Genomic DNA, 20,580 nt, shown 5'->3' on the forward strand with positions numbered 1-20,580 from the left:
GCTTGTTACTAATGCCACATTATGGTGAGAGAAAAATATACTCTAGTGTTGGAAGTGTTAGTATTTATTTGTGATGGTTGTACATTAAGAACAGAATATTATCACAAATTCAGTTAAATGTGATGGAACTGTGAGTGTTTTCTTTGTAAATCTAATTTTCTGAAAACTTTATTAAATATCTTCAGGAAAAAACAAATCTCGAACTATTTTTAAACAGCAAGCATGAAAAGCATCTAGCACAGCAAGGACAACTTGGGCTAATAATAGACTTCCTACTTTGGTTACATATGAGTGTGTGTGTGTGTTTGTTTGTTTTTTTTAGTTTGTCTTAAAGTTCATCTTAAGGGCATTACACTCTATAGGTTACTTGTATAAACTATTCTATAATAGTAACCAGGAAAATTGAATAAAGCTGTATTCTAGCTAATTATTTTAAATGAAAAGGGGTGGTGGACATGTAACTAGCCAAAGATCGTATAAACACTGTTGGCTGTACATGTTCATAGTTGTGTATTTAAGTATGGTAAATATAGATTTATTGGAAAATTGTCTTTTCCGAAATCTAATGGTATTGATAGTTGGATATTTACACATAATGAATGTAATTAACTGATAACTTAATGCATTCAAAAATCTGGTCTGTTTTATAGGCATTAATTTTCATGTGTTACATTTTTTTAATTTACTGATAAATTATATTTTGGTTTAAAAACCTAATCCATTCAACAATCAATGTTTACTTAGTTATATGCAGACTTTGATTTTTAGAAGACAGGACATTATTTATTATTTATCTAATCGGATTAGAAGGATATACAATGTTAATTATAATATCTGAACTACATTGGTCTGATTTTTCTCAATCCAGCAAAAGGAAGTGTAGGTATTTGGCTGAATTTTTGATATTTTTACAATATTTTCTATTCTGTTTTCAAATGAAATACCTTTTTTAATGTACAAGTTCTTCCTTTTTATGAATTCTTCAGTATCACTGGTATCCTATGAAAGTTGTTGATTACACTGTCCACCAAGTTTTTACTATATCCATGCTTTTATCAACTGTCATAAAACAATTTATTGTGTCTATCACACATTCTACCTCTTCTTACTAGTGTTATAAATCTAGGTTGATAGCATGTAGTTATAGACAGTTGGTCACTCAGCTCATGTACCAAGAAGTTCTTAATCAGCATTTCTGTATAAAAGCTGTTACACATCCTGGTGTAGAAGCAGTTAGTGAAATGGGTGCAGATAACAGCAGTGTCTCTAGTGTATTAACAAGGACTGGGGAGCTTTTAAAGGTGGCTTGTTTCTCTTCTGTTATAATCTTATGCAGTTATCCATTGAATGGCAGTATTTCTTTTTTTATGACTGAACAAACAGCCCACTGACTGTTTAATGGATTTGAATGTAAGCCAGCTGTCAAGAGTTTTTAGTAGACCTAATTGTCTAGTTGATATTTTTACTTAAGTCTATGAAGTATTGATTTAGCAATAAATTTTAAATGGTAAGTTATAACTGTTGAATGTTTCAGGGCAAAAATCAGTTTAGCAATGAGCTGTTGCACACATTTGTTTTTCTTTATACATTAGAGTATAAATTTAGTGGATATTACTAAAAACACTTAAATAACTAAAAATGCTAGAAGTTTTTGTTCATAACAGTGTAGTTTTATGTAAAGTTACAATATCAGTTTTGAATTATTCAAAGAATATTACATAGTTCTGAACTAACTAGAAAATGTAGTGTTTTGTATAATCATCTCTTTTGGATTAACCTTCAGTTTATGTTTAGTTTTATTAAAGATAAAGTGATCTTGTCCTTTATTTAAAAACAAACATTGTAAATGAATAAAATGGAATATGTATTGGAATGTCAAATTTATTCTCATGAGAAAAACTGAATATTATGACATTTATTTATAGGTTTTGCATTTAGTTTGAATGATTGAGTAAAGTTTCTGTTTGTCAATGTTAATTATTATAAACAAAGTAAAATGTACTTATTAGCTTTGTTAAGAGGAAGAAAAGTTATTAATTTTTGGCATAAAGAAATTATTAATTTTAATCAGAAGAAATTTATCATAATATTCAGTCAGAAGAAACATCTGTTTGTGAGTAGAGATGTTTTGCCCAGGAAAATATGTATTAATTTTGAGTTAAAGAAGAGATGATTTATTTTCATCAGAAACACAAATAGAAATCTTACTGATTTTGCTCGATAACATTGCTTTGTTAAGTAATAAATTTTGGAGTTAATAATAACATTTACAAGAGAACAACATAGTCACTTGTGATTGTAATAGATTGTATTTCCTTGCTTTTAGAAACTTTAAGTGGTTTACGAGAAAGTGTATGTGATAGCGAAGCTGTTGAAGACAGAGGTATGTGACCCTTTTTTATTTTAAAAATATAAAAGAGCTTTGTGTAAATCCTACTTCCTTTTTGTCTTTTGAGTGATAGTGTTCTGATTAACTAATACTGAAACTGAAGTGTGAAAGTTAGTTTGACAGAACAAGACAGGATTACTAACTGAAAAATTAATTGAAACTATTGGATTTGTTAATATTGTACATTTTCTTTAACATATTTGGATTAGGTAATTTTAATACAATGTATAAATACCACTAACCTGAGTTGCTTTTATGTCAATTAATTTGTTGTGCTGAAAAGTTATTTCATTATTTTTTTAATTTTTCCAAAATGTATGTTAATTTACCTTTGGCCAAATTGATTCCAGAGTTAGTGGTTGTGTTTTATAAGGCTAATACCTCTGCTGTGGCTGTTCATTCTAACTGCATGTGGCTGTAACTACTCAGGCAAGAAGCCAAAATTTTAGCCCTTAAGCTCACTAGTTTTTTAATCAATGTTTTGTCTTCTTGTCTGAGCCATGGAGGTCATGACCACACTCAGGTTGTTGCCACTGATTCTGGCACTGTTGCAAGTGGGGAGCCTAATAACATGTTTACATTACCTAAATTAAACATTTGATTGTATTGGAAAGTAATGAACTTTATGTCTTTTTATTTAGTAATATATGTTGAATACTTTAGTTGGTATCTAATTATTATGGAACTCAAAAAAACAACTAAATGTTAAATCTAAAGCTTTGACATAACAAATATTGTGGTCAATGTAAATAGAATTGGGATGTATTAATCATCATGATAAGCTGTTGATAACTGTGCAGATTAAAAATTAGTCCTTAAAATAGCATTAAAAATGCACATAAGTGAATGTAAATGAAAATTATTTAAGAGTATATTATATTGTAGCTACACCTACAAAACACTGTACTTGTGTTGCAAGGTAATTGGTTGCTTGCTGTTCTTAAAGCCATCTGTTGGAGAAAATGCAATTCATAAATGTTTGAAACCCTTGTAAACATTAGATTCTTTTTTGACATTTCTTGGTGAAAACAAGAACAAATAGATGTATCTGTTCTTTATTTAATCAAACACAGATTCAAGGTAACTGCCCAAGTATTACATAGTTGTTTTTAGTTAAGTAAAGGAGAATACAATTTCAAGTTTGAATGTTGATTATACTAATGTATATTGTAGTAAAAAGAAAATGGGCATGTAATCTAAGAAACGTTGTTTTCTGTTTTCAAAGCATAAATTACTTTCAAGTTTTGTCTGTTTTTTTCACAGTTGCATAAGGATTTAGATCCTACCATGACAAACACTTTTCTGTTGTTTTGAATAGCAACATTAAAATATAAACAAGAAAATGTTTTTGACATGTTTTGTGATTTCTGATTCACAGTCACTGTATGTTTAACACGCTATGGTCGAACTAGATTTGAACTGGTGATTCATATAATTATATTGAGGTTAGTTTTCTTAGATTTATTTTGTATTTCATCATTTACAGTTACTGCAAAGTAACTTTAATAGTGTTTTTTGAGATGGGTAGGGTGAGAGATTTTGGCACAGAAACCATTTGTCTTGTTTTGTATCTGTTATGTTATAAACAGTGAGGAAATGTGAGCTAACATAACATTGTGGAACATCTTGCTAGCTTGTGCTGAAGAAAACTGGAAAGCCTTGAAAGAATAAACCAGTTCTTGATTGGCAAGTATAGAGTGAGATAGTGTTGGGGTATGCACTTTGCTTAAGATATTCAAAGACTGGTACTTCTGTTTTGAAAGTCATTATAAGTTTAACATATTTGTGTTTACTGCTACTTTGTGCAGCATATTTGTTGCTCAAATCCCTAAGGTAACAGTCATTCCATGTCTAATAATAAACCAAAGAAAAGGTTCTTTCTACTGGTAGTTTATAGTGAAACTTTAGTTTATTAGAGCTATTCTGTATCCTTCTTATATTCTAATAAATTTAAAATTGTTACTAAACTGTACTCCATGGCTCCTTTTGTGCTCAAACATAATATCTTGCTGTGAATTTTTACCTTAACTGTAGATTTGTGTTGTTTTAAGTAGATTAAAGCTTGTATTTGTTATGGCTTTTTGAGTTCCTGTCAGAGTGGGCATGATGCCTCAACCTTAGTTATTTGTAATCAAGAAAATTTAAGCATGTTCAAAATGAAATAAGCTCCTTTTTGTTGTAGAATAAGTAAAAGACATTGGAATGGAAGATTTACTTCAGACGAATGAAAAGTAATAATGCTAATGGAATGCAATTGTTTTTCTACCCAGAAATGTGTAGGAATACAATCGTTGCAACAGGAGTGTTTACTTCAGCTGAACTATACAGATTGTCCAAAGGCAAGTTTAGTAAATTATTGTTGTGCACATACACTGAATACTTCTACGTTATGCATGTCTTGCTTTGTCTATGTGACTTAAAATTACTTGAAGCATGTTTTTTGTGTATTAATTTATTTGGAATCTAACTTTTTATCAAATTTGTTCATTTTATCTTGCTGTACATTCTTGTATTGACTGGTTTAGTAAGAGTTGGGTATGATAGGCAACATATAAATTGAACAAGTTAACACTTTCTGTAATGATGATTTACTGTAGGGGAGGGAAAATCTACCGTCAAATTCATATCTTATCAGGGTTTATACAGATAAATTAATATGGTTGTGGGATGTCAGAGCTCTCGGTCCTTATTATGCAATTTGCTGAGAAAGGTTTGAATGAATGAATAATATACATATTTTAACACCATTAGACAATCATAGAATTGCAACTTGTATAATTTTATAGGGACTTAAAATATGTAATCTCATCATTATTTCAGTCACTAGTAATAAAAAGAAAGCACATTTAGTGTTTTTGCTATATCTGTTGGTAAATTTGAATTCTTGCTGCATAATAAAACAAGTATAAAATGTCAGTGCTATTCTGAAAATGTTTTTTTTCAGGGTGTTAAGTTTTTGTCTTAGAATATTTCACATTATTTAAAGCAATATTGTCAAATAATAAACTAATTCATGAAGGTATTGTAATGGTGTTAAATATTGTAGTTTTTATCAATTATTTTCTATCTGACAAAACATCTGTTTTGATATTGCTTAAGTATAGTTGTCAACATGTTTTCAGAATAACACTACTATTTAATAATTGTTGTGGTGGTGGTGGTAAAGACTATTGTTTTTCATAGGATCATTTTCAACTTTGTAAATTATTATTTTGTTCTGAGGGAGGATTAGGGCTTTGTAGATAATGTTGTTTTCTAAGCTTTGGTCATATTGCTCAAAAAGATAAGGGTATTTCAAAGATAGTTGTTTCAGTAACTTTATTGTTCTGACAAATGTTGTCTCAGTCATGCAGTTATGTCATCCAAATCACTTTATTTCATTACTATTAGATATTTTATGGTTAATTACTGGGCTTAAGCTGACTTTACATTCATGATATGCTCAGTGTTGTCTTTATGTATTAAGTGCCTGTATTAGGATTTTGGATAGATGTCCTTAAAGTATATTGAAATGTTATTAGTAAAAATTAAAGCAATAGTAAATTAAAATGAATTTTCCAAAATCATATTCAAATAATCATCCAGTGATCAATTATAATTGTATTGAAATAATAAAGTAACTATGTATTTATGGTACATTGCTATATTAAAGTAAAATAGGAATATTTATAGTAATCTTGTAAAATCTGTAACAATGAAGTTAGAAAATCTATATAATAAAATTCAGTACCTGTGTGTGTGTGTCACATAATTTCTTCTAAACTATTGGCCACACCAACTTTTCTAAATGGTACCAAATAAATCATCTCGGTCCCAATCTCTACAAAAGTAAAATGTCATTCCACCTATTGGAGAACCAAGAATTTTCAAAAAAACCCTGCTTCTAAACTGCTGGACTTGCTAACTTCTGAATATTGCTAAACAAATTGCCAAGGTACCAAGGTTTGTATGAAGGTTACACTTTTCACCCAACCCTTTAGGGAACGTGGTTATTTCACTAAAATGTTTCTACGAAGATTCCCTGGAAGTATATCTACTAATTACCGTTCATAGTTTGGTTAAAGAAATTAAACTTACATTATAGCAGCAATGATGATTAAATTGAAAAAGTATAAAATAATAATTCAAGCATTAAATTTGCATTATAGGGACCCTGTAAATGTGGGCCTTAGGCCCACAGGTTTTCTAGCATTGTATAGGGTGGCCCGTAAGTCCCTACCCATCCATATATCTTGTGTATCCAGTGTATCTGTGTGCTGTCCCTTATTCTTGCTGCATAATATTATGTCACAATATGCTCTTCAAGTGTAAATGGGCTTACATCGGCCATATTTCTCTGAGAAAAAAGAAACAAATTTATAATACATGTGTAATTGAATATAACATAATAACATATGGATGGGTAGGAACTTACGGGCCACCCTGTAGAAAAAAGGCTACGATTCTTTGGCACTGACAGACAACTCTCAAATTTACTCAGAAATAATAAAATTGTTAATTGATGACAAATCATTTCATAATTCTACTTTTCAAAATTATGATCTACAGTATATTGAAGTTTTACTTCTAGAAATTCAAACTTGTTTTGTATCTTGGAATATTCACAAATCTGACTACTCATTTAGGCAATAAAATTGAAAACATGACCTTTTACTCTCCAGATGATTATGATAATAATGAAAAACAATTTCTACTTGCCTTTCTCTGATGTGGCTGAAGCTGCAATGATGAAAGGTAGGTTTATGTAGTTTCTACTTATCATTTGGAGAGTGAGAAACGTCATTTTTTCTAACTTCACTACCAAAATGTCTGAATCCCTCTTGAATGCACAGCATATTTTGAAAAATAACAAAATACTCCTTATTTATTAATACATCTAGTTGATAAGTTTTTAATTCTGACGTGACAGTACTTTAAGCCTAAAACAATAGAGTAACTCAAACAGCTGAACTGAACAGATATTCAAAGTCTGGAACATTAGACTGATTCACTTAGCAGCATCTGTACTTCAAAAATACTTAAAGCAACAGACTAACTTAAGTTTAAATAGATTTTAAAAACTCTTCAATCTACTAGAACACAACCAATAACTCCTTATGTATTTTTTAACAAAGACTTTTAGTCCAAGAATATTGCCTTTTTTAAAGTTGTTCTCTTAACAATCATAATTATTTTCTCTTAAATAAGGTAAATTGAGGAGTCCTTTGAGTTTTTGCAATCATTACTCCATACATTCTTTTTAAGTTGTCCAGAAATCAAATCTGCGAATGGGGTATCTTTCTTCATTTATCAGTAATGTGAAATCTTTTGATGAATTATTTTCATTGTGAGGCAAACTCTGTACACTTTCTTCAAAGTTCTGATTCTGAGCAGTCTTTTCTGTTCTGTGTTTAAAGTTTTTCTTCCTAATCCAGAAGATTTGGAGGATCTGAATTTTATTTGGTGTTAGACATGACATCTGGGATTTATTCTTCCTTTTTGTTATTATATATCAAAAATACTTGTTTAATTTGGCCATTTTAATAGACAATCAATAAACTGTCCTTTTACCACAGCATTTAAGCTAGTCGTAATGAACAACATTTAATGGTGTACTTGTTCTCTTGGAAATGCATCATCGTTATCAGGACAACCCCTATAGGAGGTTCAGTGATGCTTTTGATTTCCAAATATATCAAATATAAGAGACAGTAGAATGAAGCAAATTTCTCCAATTATTGCAGACTTATTGCTCAGGAGTAGCAAGAACATATCTTGTTCCCCTGCCTTTAATTGTTTATTTTCACAGTTAAACATTTGGTTCAAAACAATATTTTAAAATCATTTTACAATTGCATTGAAAGAAAGATGGAGAAGTGTTGTCCTTGTCTTCTAATTATCAACTTGTTATATATATCAGTGAATATTGCTGGTCAGAATATCTATCCTTGATCAAATTTAAGTTCCACTGGTACTTCCTGTTGTGACAAACTTCTTTTACTGCCAATTCTTGTGCTTCAGTATAGCGATAACCAACATTTGACTGTGGTGGTGAGCATTAGATGATATTTAGTTCTCTTTCTATTGGCCTTCTAATACTGCACTATTTTAATTGTTACAACTACATCTTTCTTGTGGAGCTTTCTTTCATGGCAAGAGCAAAAGGCTGGGCACCAATTATAACTCTCCATTTTGGTATAAATGTTATTTCTTTATATCCAAAATAACCTCAGTATCAAAGTGTACAGCAATAATGACAGTGCTTTCAATTGGATCATTCTGGCTAAAATAAAATGTAACTGTTCTTTGCAATATGTTTTATCTTCCCATTTCCTATTCAGAACTGCCTTGCACAGTGTAAATAAATTCATAATTAAACCAGTGCATTATTAGCTTGTACAGTGTTAGAAGGTGTTGTCTGTTAAGATGATTTTACTGATTCATGCTTTGTCCATTTTATGGTAGACACAAAAAATTGTACCTGTAATTTGAACACCTTGAGGAGTAATTTAAACTATTTTAAATTTGTCACTTATGGGAGGCCGTGTTAATCATCGTTAGACTTCTGTTACTTGTTATCTTTTTACCAGAATTAGAAAATAATTTTTTGTATGTTCCACAATTTAACCAAGTAACGTGCTGAAGTTTTTCCTTGTAGGAATTAAGAGCTTATTTATTTAATAATTTTACATACAAAAAAGTTGACCAAGCACCTCAACCTGCACAGTACCTGAATACATCATCACAGAGCATAAATGATGTGCTACTAACTACAAAGGTTTAGTTTATTGTAGTTTTAATTCTTTCAGAGTGGCTTTTGTTTTTTAACTCTGTTTAAGCTGTATCGGATATTCTGACATTTTCTTTCTTAACAGTACTATACATTTTTCCATAATTATGTCCCTATGTTGTTAATTTGTTTTGAAATATCCAGGCTATAATTATAAAAACATAAAATATAATGTTTTCAAGTGTACATATTTCTAATTATTTAAAAAAATCAAGCACTTAAATAAAATTATTTTACAATAAATTACAAAGGTTATTTAAATAGTCATCATTTATTGACAATTTAAAAACCCTTTCTGGTTCTTATCATGCTTGTCAATAAACTAATAAAATGCTTCATGCATTAAGTATAGAAAAACCTGTGTACAAGGCATACAAAATCTTTCTGTAGGTAGTGTTAGATGAATAAACTCACCTTGCAAAAAATACATCAGCTTGTTTTGTAAATTTGTTCTGATCTCTGAGTGAAGTCCAGCCATTTTTGTCATTTCCCACTTTCCTTGATTATTGATGACAGTTCATAGTTATTGACAATGTATCTCAAAAATAGAATACCATATAACCAAAGAGCTGTTGAAAAGTAGACATTTATTCTTCATAGGCAAGCATGGAGTGGCTGTGCAAAACAAGATGCGAGATAATGTGCAGTTTAAGTGATGTCATGCATACTACTGTGGAAATCTGGAAGTGCTTTGAGTAGTTTTCAGTGTCTTATTATAAACATTTCTTATTTTTGGTGAAATACTACCTGAAATAAGAATGTTAGGTGTAAAGAAGTCGGAGATATATTGTTTAAAACAATTTAAGAGAAAATATATTAATTAAAAAAAGGAATGTTAAATAGGTATTTTTAAAAAAAAATAACCCAAAAATTATTATTGATAAATAATAATGGTAAGGTGGGTTAAGGCATTCGACTTGTATTCTGAAGGTGATGGGTTTGAATCCCTGTTACACCAAACATGCTCGTCCTTTCAGCCGTGGAGGCATTATAATGTGATGGCCACTCCCACTATTTGTTGGTAAAAGAGTAGTAGCCCAAGAGTTGGCAGTGGGTGGTGATTACTAGCTGCCTTCCCTATAGTCTTACACTACTAAATTAGGGATGGCTAGTGCAGATAACACTTGTGTAGCTTTGTGCGAAATTAAAAAAAAATCTAGTGATAAATAATAAAAATTAAAAAGATTATTACTCAAAATTCAGAATTAATGTTACATGAACAACAAAAAACACTTTTTTTTTCTATAGAGAATGAACTAACAGTTGGTAGTTCAACACTTTAATGAACCTGGTTATTCTATTGATGATGCAACTCATTTATGTTGAAACTGATTTCAAAACTAAAGCTATAAGACACATAAGAGAAGCCTGTTGAATTGAAACTAAATACTGTTCAATTTTTTGGAAGTTATGATTTTTGATCATTGGTTTGGTCTTTGTCAGAAAATTGGTTATTTGTTTTCTTATATCAAGTTATTCCTCAAGTAATGTCCAATTTTAGGTTCAGAAAAATAGAAAGGATTACAAATTGTTTTAATGTTATTTCATCAGTAATGTATGTTCCATTATTATTAATTACTTCCTGCCAATGATTCACAAGCTTGTGAATGCCACTTCTATATCACCCCCTGCTATTATAGTGGTAAGTCTCCAGATTTACAATGCTAAAACAGGGGTTCGATTCCCCTTGGTGGGCTAAGCAGATAGCCCAATGTGGCTTTGCTATAAGAAAACATGCACCACTTCTATAAAATTTTTGGCATTTGGAGGAAAAAAATGTAGAGAGGGTAGTTTTCACATCTTCTTGTGTTCCAAGCTCTTTTTCATCAAGATAGTTCTGCAAACTTCAGAATAGATGGTAATCAGATAGGGCACGGTCTGGAGAATAAGGAGAATGTAGAAGTTTTCCCTAGTCTAGCTCTTCAATCTTGGCAGATGTGATTCTTACTGTATGGGGCCATGCATTATCCAACACCTTTAAGATTGATCAAAGCAGGCCTCTTTTTCTTTCAGTGCAACATTCAAGCTTTCTAATTGTTGACAATAGAAGTCTGATGTAATCGTTACATTGCGTGGTAGCAACTGAAAGTGGATCATGCTAACAATATCCCACCAAACGATTAACAAGGCTTTCCTAGGGTGCAGGTCCATTTTTGGCTATGCTTTAGCCAGTTTACCTGCATTGAGCCATTGTTTGAAGCACTTAACATTTTTATAAAATATTCATTTTTCATCTCCATTCACTAACCTGTCCAAAATAAGGTAAGTTACATTCACAAGAATGCAGAGAAGTGCAAATGTCCACTCTTGTTCTAAGGTTAGCTTTTGTCAGATCATGGGGGACCCATTTTCCAAGTTTTGACACCTTTGTAAGCTGTTGCAGATGACAGTGAACTGTTGAATGGGTTGAATTAAGCTTCTGTGCTAGTTCTTCAACTGCTACAACACAATCTTCATCAAGTGCAGCAAGCAACAAGTCATCATTAAACTCAACAGGACAACCTGAATGTGGCACATCACTTAGGCTGTAGTCACCTGATCTGAACTTCTGAAACCACATTTGACATTTTCTTTCATTGAGAGACTCTACACTATAAACATCCTGAATGTTTCATATAGTTTCTACTGCACTTTTGCCTTTTTTAAACTCATAAAGCATTATGTGCCTAATGTGCTCCTCAGACACATCCACCTTCATAAGAGTTTATTTGATTAATGATCTGAGAAAGTGGAATTGGATTAGTTTCTTTTTCTTGTCTGAACCTTTTTACACACATCCTGCTACATATTTTATTCATTAAAGCTTTCTACAAAGGCAGAAATGGTGATGCACTTTCTGTATTAAATTTTCAGACATTACTTAATTTTTTAATACTTATTATTTATCTATAATAACTTTTGGAATTTTTAAAAATTATGTTTCACATTCTTTTTTTTTAATGAATTTTAATACTTTATATTACTTATTTATTTATTTAAACAATATCTTTAATTACTCTATACCTGACATTCATATTTATGGTAGTACCTTACCAGGAATAAGAAATGTATACTAATGCATTGAAAGAAATGAATAAAAACCCTATAACCCAAGCAAGTTTGAAAGGGGGACCTTTCTTCTTAAGAGGCAAACTGGAATGGTTGATCCTGTAGAAGAATGATCTACCTTTTGAAAACATGGGTTATCAAGTTTTTATACATTTCTATCAAGACTGCTCGAACATGTGTTTTTCTAACATCATGAACAATACATCAAAAGCTACTGAAAACAGTGGGTTTCCATGGTAGCAGGCATGAAGTCACTTAACTTTCACTTTCTTTCATACTTTGCTTTACGTGGTTATTCCTTGTTTGCATCTGATGAAGAAAGGTCCACCTTTTGAAAGTGCTCAGGTTATCGGATGGTGTATTTTTAAGTGAAATTGATTTTTTGAACCTGTGTGTTCTCATAATATCACGATTATTGACAATAGTGTTCCTAAATGTTTGTTGGTTGTTTTAAATCTACTTAGATCCAGTACTTTCTTCATTGGCTTGGTATTCAAGTCACTACCCTGTGTATGTAGGATGATGTCAAGATTTCATAACTTGTTGTTAATTTGTACTTTATTACAAGATTGGCTGGTGAAATTTGGCATAATTTTTGTTGTTTTGACATTTTCATTAGTATCCAAGAATGGAGACAATTGTCAACATTATCTGTTCATTGATGGCATTGCCGACTTCATTTATTTCCCTTAACAGATGGATCTGTATGTTTAAGTGAATACACTTCTCATTAACCTGTGAAGTGTTTTAAAGTATAAGGCACAAATACATCTTTTATGAAATGAATACATCCACTTATACTAAAGTATAAACAAATAACGAAATACACCAATTCAATAGATACACATCACTCTGTTTTGTAGACATTTAATATTAGATAGATGCAAACATGTTTGGTAAATAGATTTTTGAGTGAGTAAATCTGTGTTACATTTGTTGCACTATCTTTTATACAACAATGAGGTATACATCTATCTTGGAGTGAATCAGTCTTACACCGATAAAAACATATGTTAATAGCATGACACCCCACCACACACCCACACCCACACATTAAAAAAATCACTAAGATTATTTTTTACTTGGTTTTCTTGTTTTTATTTGCTTGTTTGTATAGATTCCATAATGCAACCTACAAATGATATACAACTTCCTCTCAACATTGTCAAGATGGAATCATCTTTTTATTATTCCAACAACTATTCATCCTCTACAGACTACAGAGGCCTTGGAGTTGGAGGACATCAACCACTGAGCATGGTCAACCCTGAGGTAACTACTCACCCAGGTAGTCCACCATTCGAACCAAGGAATAAACGTCTTCGAAGAATTTCGTCCAATGAAGAAGAGATTGAAAAATCTGGTGCTGGAGATGTTGGTGGATTTTATGGTCATAGTCCAGCCAGTTTAAGCAGTCAGACTTCATGGGGAAGTGATATTGACCCTAGTAATATCCATATTGTCAGTAAGTGTCTATTTATTTTGCCTCTTTTTACTTTTTCATGTATTATTTTAAATTGTGAAGCTTTAGTACAGCATGAAATGTGAAGTTTTGCTACAGAATGTTTATTTGTAATTTTTATCATATGATTTTAAGTAATTTCTTTTTGCAGTATAATAGATATATTACTCTAAAGATGATGTGAAAAGATGTTGAGAGTTGGACACAAGCTTAGTTGAGGTATGTTGAAATAATTTCTTATTGGCTGATTCAGGAGCCCCATGTGTTCTCTAGATTCCACCCAGTAGTCTGCATGAATCTGTTTCTATATGTAAAAGTGAATAGCACATTAAAGTCCTAAAGCTTAGAATAATAATGAAATTAACACTTTTGGCACGGTTGGCGACCCCAATCGACTTGAAGGCTCAGCGTAGCAGGCGATCTTCATCGACAAGATGTAAACAACATATCCTCCTGGCTAATTATCATAATCACACAGTCCTGTAGACCCACTTGAGGCTAGAACCATGTGTATTCATTGTATTGCTTGGGATTTCCAGCAGATATTTAAACCAGAGTTCACGTGATTTCTTTGTTTTCTAGCCTGTGTAGACATAATGTTCATTGTTTTAGAAGACCCCTTCCTTGCATATTCTGTTGATACTTGCGACATTGTTACAATGCCGAAAGGAAAAGCTTATACCACTAAAGAAGTAATCAATATTATTTTTAACGATGAAAAGAGTGACAAAGAGTTTGAGTTAGATGATAATAAAAGCTTACTTGTAACGGACGAGAGTGATATGAAGACATTCATAGCCTGGAATCTGCTCCCGCTTTAGGTAAGCGCATGGTGTAGTTAGGGTCATGTAACTTATTGCATAAAGTGACAGACCAAGGCTAGTTCTTGTTAATGGATATATAATATATTGTGCAGACTGCAAGAGCAATGGTGAAAACCCGGTATCTCCAAGACTATTCAGAGAGCAGATTATTCAAAATTTGCTGGTGGGATATGTCAGCAAAGCCAAACGAAAAGGAAGACCAAGTACTGATAAAGTCAGCGTTTGGTGGAAAGACATAATATTGGACAGTATGAGGACAAAAAAACACAAACCTGATTATACTGTTTGCAGCGATGGATACACAGCTGAATGGAAAAGAAAGCAGACTAATTATTTCTGCAAACAGTGTAATCTCCCATTGTGCTTTTTACCATGCCGTGAGATATGTCATAACCACAAAGACTATCGACAAGCTGCTGTACAAATTGTATACAATTTACATTAAATTATTGTGCTTTACATGGCTCTTCTTCGTTGTGTATCATGGTGTTTTCTTTTATTCCTGTTATTCTTATGTATTGAATTTAACATATATAGTATTGGGTACAATCACTGAACATTTCATGGACTTTTGTTGAGTTATTGTCGAGATATCATGCTTTTAGTACTGATACTGTAATTAGTTGAAGTATCAAAAATATATATTCAGCACCATGCCAAATATTAAAATTTTTTATTCAGCTCCAAAAGGGTTGAAATAGATACCTCTTCTTGTGTCATACTCAATTTTTGTGTTTTATATTTTAAAAAATTCCTGATATGAGTATGTGTAAATATATATAAAAAATCATTGTGTTGTGTCAAAATATCAATATTTATTTTCTATTGTAATAGATTCTTTAACCTGACAAATGAGAGAAATTTGATTAAAACTCTACATGTTTGTGATTATTATAAGTATGAATAAATATTTAAAACTGAATAAAAAATGTGCTAATTAAAATTTAAAAAAAATTAATATATTTTTTAATCCTTCCCAAATTTATTTTTAAATTTTTTACCTGTGCTTATAGTATTGGAGTCATGAGAATGTTTAATCATGATACTATGCAGCTTAATAACTTATTGGTGGTTTTATATTATGTTATGCAAGTTACTCACAAACTCTTAAGATCCTTAAAGTAGTACAGATATGTTAATATGTGTCATAGATTTGCATTTGGGAATTTGTTTGATTTGTTTCAGAAAAACATCTTGCATAAGCAATTGAAGGACATGTATGGTTCAGTAGTAAATGTCTTGTATTCTGGTACTGAAGACCATGGTTTGTATTCTGTTTATTAATAAAATTTCATGTTCTAAGTTTTTAGGGCCATGGATATACTATAAAGGTGACTGTTCAATCCCTTTATTTGGTCAAACAAATGTTACCTGAGAGTTGGCATTATGTGCTGTTGAATAGCAGTCTTTTACATAGTTTTACCAGTTTGAATTTAGGGATGGCTGGTGCAAGTAGCTCTTGTATATCTTTATGCAAATACATGAAATTAATAAAAACAAAATATAAGCAACCGAGTTCCTTTCTGTTTGTCTTCTTTTTATGTTAGTAATGTTGCACTGTAAATCACAATACCACATTCTGCATTATTGGGCCATTGGCACATTATAAGAGTGGCAGTGAAATCTTGCTATTTAATTCCAGTAGCTCAAATGTTGGTGGTGTTTTCTTTTGACTAGTTGCCTTCACTCTAGCCTTTGTGGGAATATCCAAAACAATCAACTGTGTATGTTTTTGGTATTGTTATGCTGTTAATATCTTTAGTTTTCATATGCAGAAGTTTATCTGGTTGATATTTGTTAGCTATATAATCTTTATGGGTTGTTAAAGAAAATCAGGTGTGACAGTCATTCTTATTCTCTCTGTATCTTTTATTTTTTTTATAGCAGTTTGATTAATATTCTGCAAACCAGTAATATCTGTGCATTACATTTGTCTACTCTTTTTAAGTTGATTAATTGCTTGGATTTTCTTTTGAGCTGTTTATTTTTATTGCATAAAGTTAATATTTGTAATTTTTTTTACTGTATTCTTGTTTAGAATGTTGATGGGTTTATTTGGAATTATTATTTTAGGAACGGGCAATCCTCCCCCAATCCACTCACCTCATGGTTCACATCATAATAAGGTAAAATCTGAGGCTTCTAGTAGTTTTGTATCAGTCAGTGGGGAACCACTTACTCCTCATACTCCTCCAGAAGATGTTGTTATCCAGCGTCAAGATGTCAGGCCAGATAAGGCAATTACTTCCCCACAGTCAAGAGAAGGTAACATAAAAATAGGTGAATGAACTTGTGTTGTGAACTACATGTGTACAAGTACAGAAACTTAAAATTTAATTTATAAATTACATATACAGGTGTGGTATCCATTCTAATTTTGTTAACCTTGAAAAGTTGGTTTGTAAATATTTCATTATGTTTATTTATGTATAAAAACTAAAAATGCAAAAGTACCCTTTCTTTATAGTAATAGCCAAAAATATAAAAATATTGAAGTAAAACCTTATTATTACATGTAATATTAGATTGTATAAAGTATCATAATTATAATTAATAGGTGTAGGATAATTTAAATAAGTCCAGTTTTTATTATTACCTTAATTTTCTGTTGGTTTTAAGCTATACAACATACTTGCAGTATTAGAATATTATAGACTATGAAGTTGTGTTTTAAAAACTAAGATCAATTCAACTCTATGCATAAGCTTGATTCATCTGTTGTACAGTTTGTTTTATTGCATTGCATAAAAGAAACTACAAGATGAAATATTTTGAAACTTCATAGTTACCTTTACAGGTAATGTAGCCTGTGGAAATAAAATATTTTTTATCTGTTATATTTTATAGATTTGCAGCTTTAAAATTTTGAAGATTTCATTGTGATGTGGTTTTTAAGAAATGTTTAAAAATATTAACTTTTTTGTAGGTTTGAATACAGTCTTTCTTTATTGTATTCTTAAAATTTTTAAAACTTTCTTTTGAAAGTTTTGTTACCAGGTGTGATAAACACATGCTCACTTTTTATTTTACAAAACTACAAATTTTATCTTTACTTTGATTTGAAGAACAGTGTATGCAAAATTCTAAGCAAGCAAACTTTTTATAAGTTTTAATTGTAAATTTTCAGTTTCAATATATAATGAGTGAAAGCCCATTTTATATTAATTTATATATATTACATTCAAACAATTTTCCTTGACTTTTTAAGCAGTTACTTTGGTTGATATGGCTTAATATCTTCTAGTGTGAAAACTGTGACTTCTGCTTTTAGATCTCCCTCTTTAATTTATTAAGTACACCTCCAAGAAGTATGGAATTTAGAGGAGGTTATTTACTATAATATCATTATTACTCGGGCAAAGCATACTTTTTTATAGGATTCAGTCTTGTATCTCAGGACTGCTGGTATGGGTATTAACACTTTCACTGATAAAGCAGAGAACAATGTTTCAACCTTCTTAGGTAATCTTCAGGTTAACCCGAGATACATTTTTACTTCAAATGGGTTTCTCGTCACCATGAGCCTACAATATTATTTTGTTACAGAGCTTTAAATTAGAAAGTAAAACCCCCTCTTGCCACACTGTTGCATCTTTTTCACAAACTGCCAGTAGTTCTATCTGACATTTAATACCATATTATTTATAACCAATAGAAAGCCAAAGTTTTTCTATCAACTGATGTTTTATATTACATTTCTTGTATGGAAAATTGTCCATTTCTCTTCCAATTCAGTTGTTGTTCTTACAGAAAAGACAGAGAGAACTTTGTCACTTTGTTAGAAAGCCAGAAAAATTATAATAGTTGTAGGACATTGTCTGATTTTTATGTGTTAGTATTCTGTGTTCTTAGTGCAATATTTAAATAAAAAACAAAATTAGTATGGTAGTACCATTATTATAATAAAATAAAAAAGTAGGCTGAAGTTTCATCAACAGCCCACAGCAAAGAAAAAAAATACCCACATAAGTACTGTATTTCTTGTTTTTCATATTATTTTTTATTATCGTTATAAAAGTAACTAAAATGTAAAAATAAGAACCTTGTTAGTTTAGTTAAGATAAAGAATAATAAAAATTCTTTTTGGGCTATGCTTGCAAATATCTTGTAAGTTACACAATTTGTTAGGGTAATGTTCAAGTGATTTATTAATTAGACCTGATTCAAAAAGCAATATAATTAAGTATATATAAATGTATACTGTTGCAAGCTTTAAACTATTTAGGATAAACTTTTGTTGGTTTTGTATTACAAATTGCAATATCTCCAGAAGGGAAAAAGGGTAACTGAGTATTATTTCTCTCTCTCTTCTTTCTTGTGGTGGTTATGAGGCTGGTCAAATCAACCAATTCTTATTAAGTCACAGTTTATAAAATGATAGATAAAATAAAGCTTTGGGGGGGATTTGGGAGGGGTTAGGAATTATGTATACAGATTTTCAGATAAAGAAAAGTGTTTGTAATCTTAACATGAAAAGTACTTTGCACATGAAGCAATCAACACTATCACCATATAATTATGGACAAAGTTTTAGTAAAAACACGATTAAAATTGTTGATTTTTCTTTGTACAAACAACTTAATGTTTACTACGTCTGCTAAATTTTGTGAAGATATATTAAATACTTTCAGAGTTGTAGTATGTATATCACTATGATTACATGGTGGTTACAAGGTCATATAAAACACACAAGCCTCTTTCAATAGGGTTAATACACGATCCAACCAAAAGTAATGTTTTTAGGTTGGAAATTACATTTTATTCATGGCTATTGACACAGGAGTATTATTACTTGTTTTATATATACATACATAATATTTACATTATTTAGTATGCTGAGAGATTTGTAGGTCTTTTTTTCATTTCATTAGCTCTGGCTCCCCACCATAGCACATTACATCTTGCATCTCCAACTCACAACCTTGGAGGACTGGCACCATCTTCAGCTTATTTCATGGGCCAGAAATATCAAGAGAATGGGGATACTCTATCAGACTTTGTGAATTTAGTGTGTCAGGAAACCCAGAGCAGCAGTGGGCCATCTCCACAAGTAAGTATGCATGCTCAAACAATGTATATAAAAATCCAAAACAGTAGTAACTTATCCCTGAGGATATATATACTTACCCATTATATATCTGTGGAAGGAAAGCCAGAGTAACAGTAGTTCATCTGCGATCACAGCTGCTAACCAACAAGGAGAATATGTGGGATAAATCTGAATAATGTTATTTTCATATTTTTTAAAGCACTGTGTTTATGATAGGTCAAACATCAGAATATCCAACCTAATTAAGGCAGGTTGGCTTATTTCTATGTGCATATTTTGTTACTCTCGAGAGTATTGTGTTATGGTGACATGTGAACAGTCTGATAGTACAAGCTGTGATTTGTTGCTTTATTTACAGTATATTTTTTACTTTAGTCATTAACAGTAAAATAAATATGGAAAAAAAAAGTGAAATGTTTAGTGGTTCAAACTATGGAGAGAACCACTTTGAAACTTTGTGCCCAATAATAGAGAGAAAATGGCACAGCTGATTTACCCCTTGAGACCTCCTGTTGGCAACACTCATTGTCATGGCAACATCTAACTCATAAACTCTGGTGTCCTGCATGCACCAACCAAAATGGGGGGAGGGTTTAAAATTAAGAAACTTAGTATGGTCACTATGGAATCCAACTTTATGTGGCTCATTTTTTATATTAAGAGCACCTTGCTATAAAGGACATCTGGATACATTTAGAAAGGTGCCCTTAATGTCAAGGATGTACTGTATAGGAGGTGGACATGATGGCTACCATAAAGGGTTCCTAAAAGTAGTTTCTCCTTTTTCAGAATTTACCTGAAGGGGAGGAGAGGATCCTGGTGGTTGAGGGGTCCAACCCTAACACACCACTTTGGCCTTGAATTCCTGTAGATGGGCAGCCTTTGGGTGGGCCCCCTTGGGTCAATCGGCTGGTCCACTTGGGCTAGAGTCAACCAAGTACCAGTGTTGGAAGTTTTCAACGGGTGTTGTGGACATTGTGCCTGATGCTGGTGTTTGGGTATAGTGCTCACGAAACCCTGGCGTTGCTGCATTGTCCT

At 31.4% G+C, this 20,580-nt stretch overlaps 1 protein-coding gene across 27 annotated transcripts in view; it reads left to right on the forward strand.

Annotated features, from left to right (window-relative positions):
* Positions 1 to 20,580, forward strand: part of LOC143249567 (nuclear factor 1 X-type-like) — a 68,360-nt gene that overhangs the window by 26,561 nt on the left and 21,219 nt on the right. For 11 of the 27 annotated variants that reach the window (XM_076499640.1, XM_076499643.1, XM_076499639.1 and 8 more), the window contains 5 exons: positions 2,327 to 2,383; positions 4,660 to 4,728; positions 13,324 to 13,671; positions 16,566 to 16,772; positions 19,343 to 19,542. In XM_076499640.1, the coding sequence (XP_076355755.1) occupies positions 2,327 to 2,383; positions 4,660 to 4,728; positions 13,324 to 13,671; positions 16,566 to 16,772; positions 19,343 to 19,542 (881 nt within the window). The remainder of the gene's footprint in view (positions 1 to 2,326; positions 2,384 to 4,659; positions 4,729 to 13,323; positions 13,672 to 16,565; positions 16,773 to 19,342; positions 19,543 to 20,580) is intronic. The other 16 variants (XM_076499653.1, XM_076499652.1, XM_076499654.1 and 13 more) reach the window with 9 other exon arrangements.

This window comes from Tachypleus tridentatus, chromosome 4 (assembly GCF_004210375.1).
Source record: "Tachypleus tridentatus isolate NWPU-2018 chromosome 4, ASM421037v1, whole genome shotgun sequence".
Classification (NCBI taxonomy): Eukaryota; Metazoa; Arthropoda; class Merostomata; order Xiphosura; family Limulidae; genus Tachypleus; species Tachypleus tridentatus.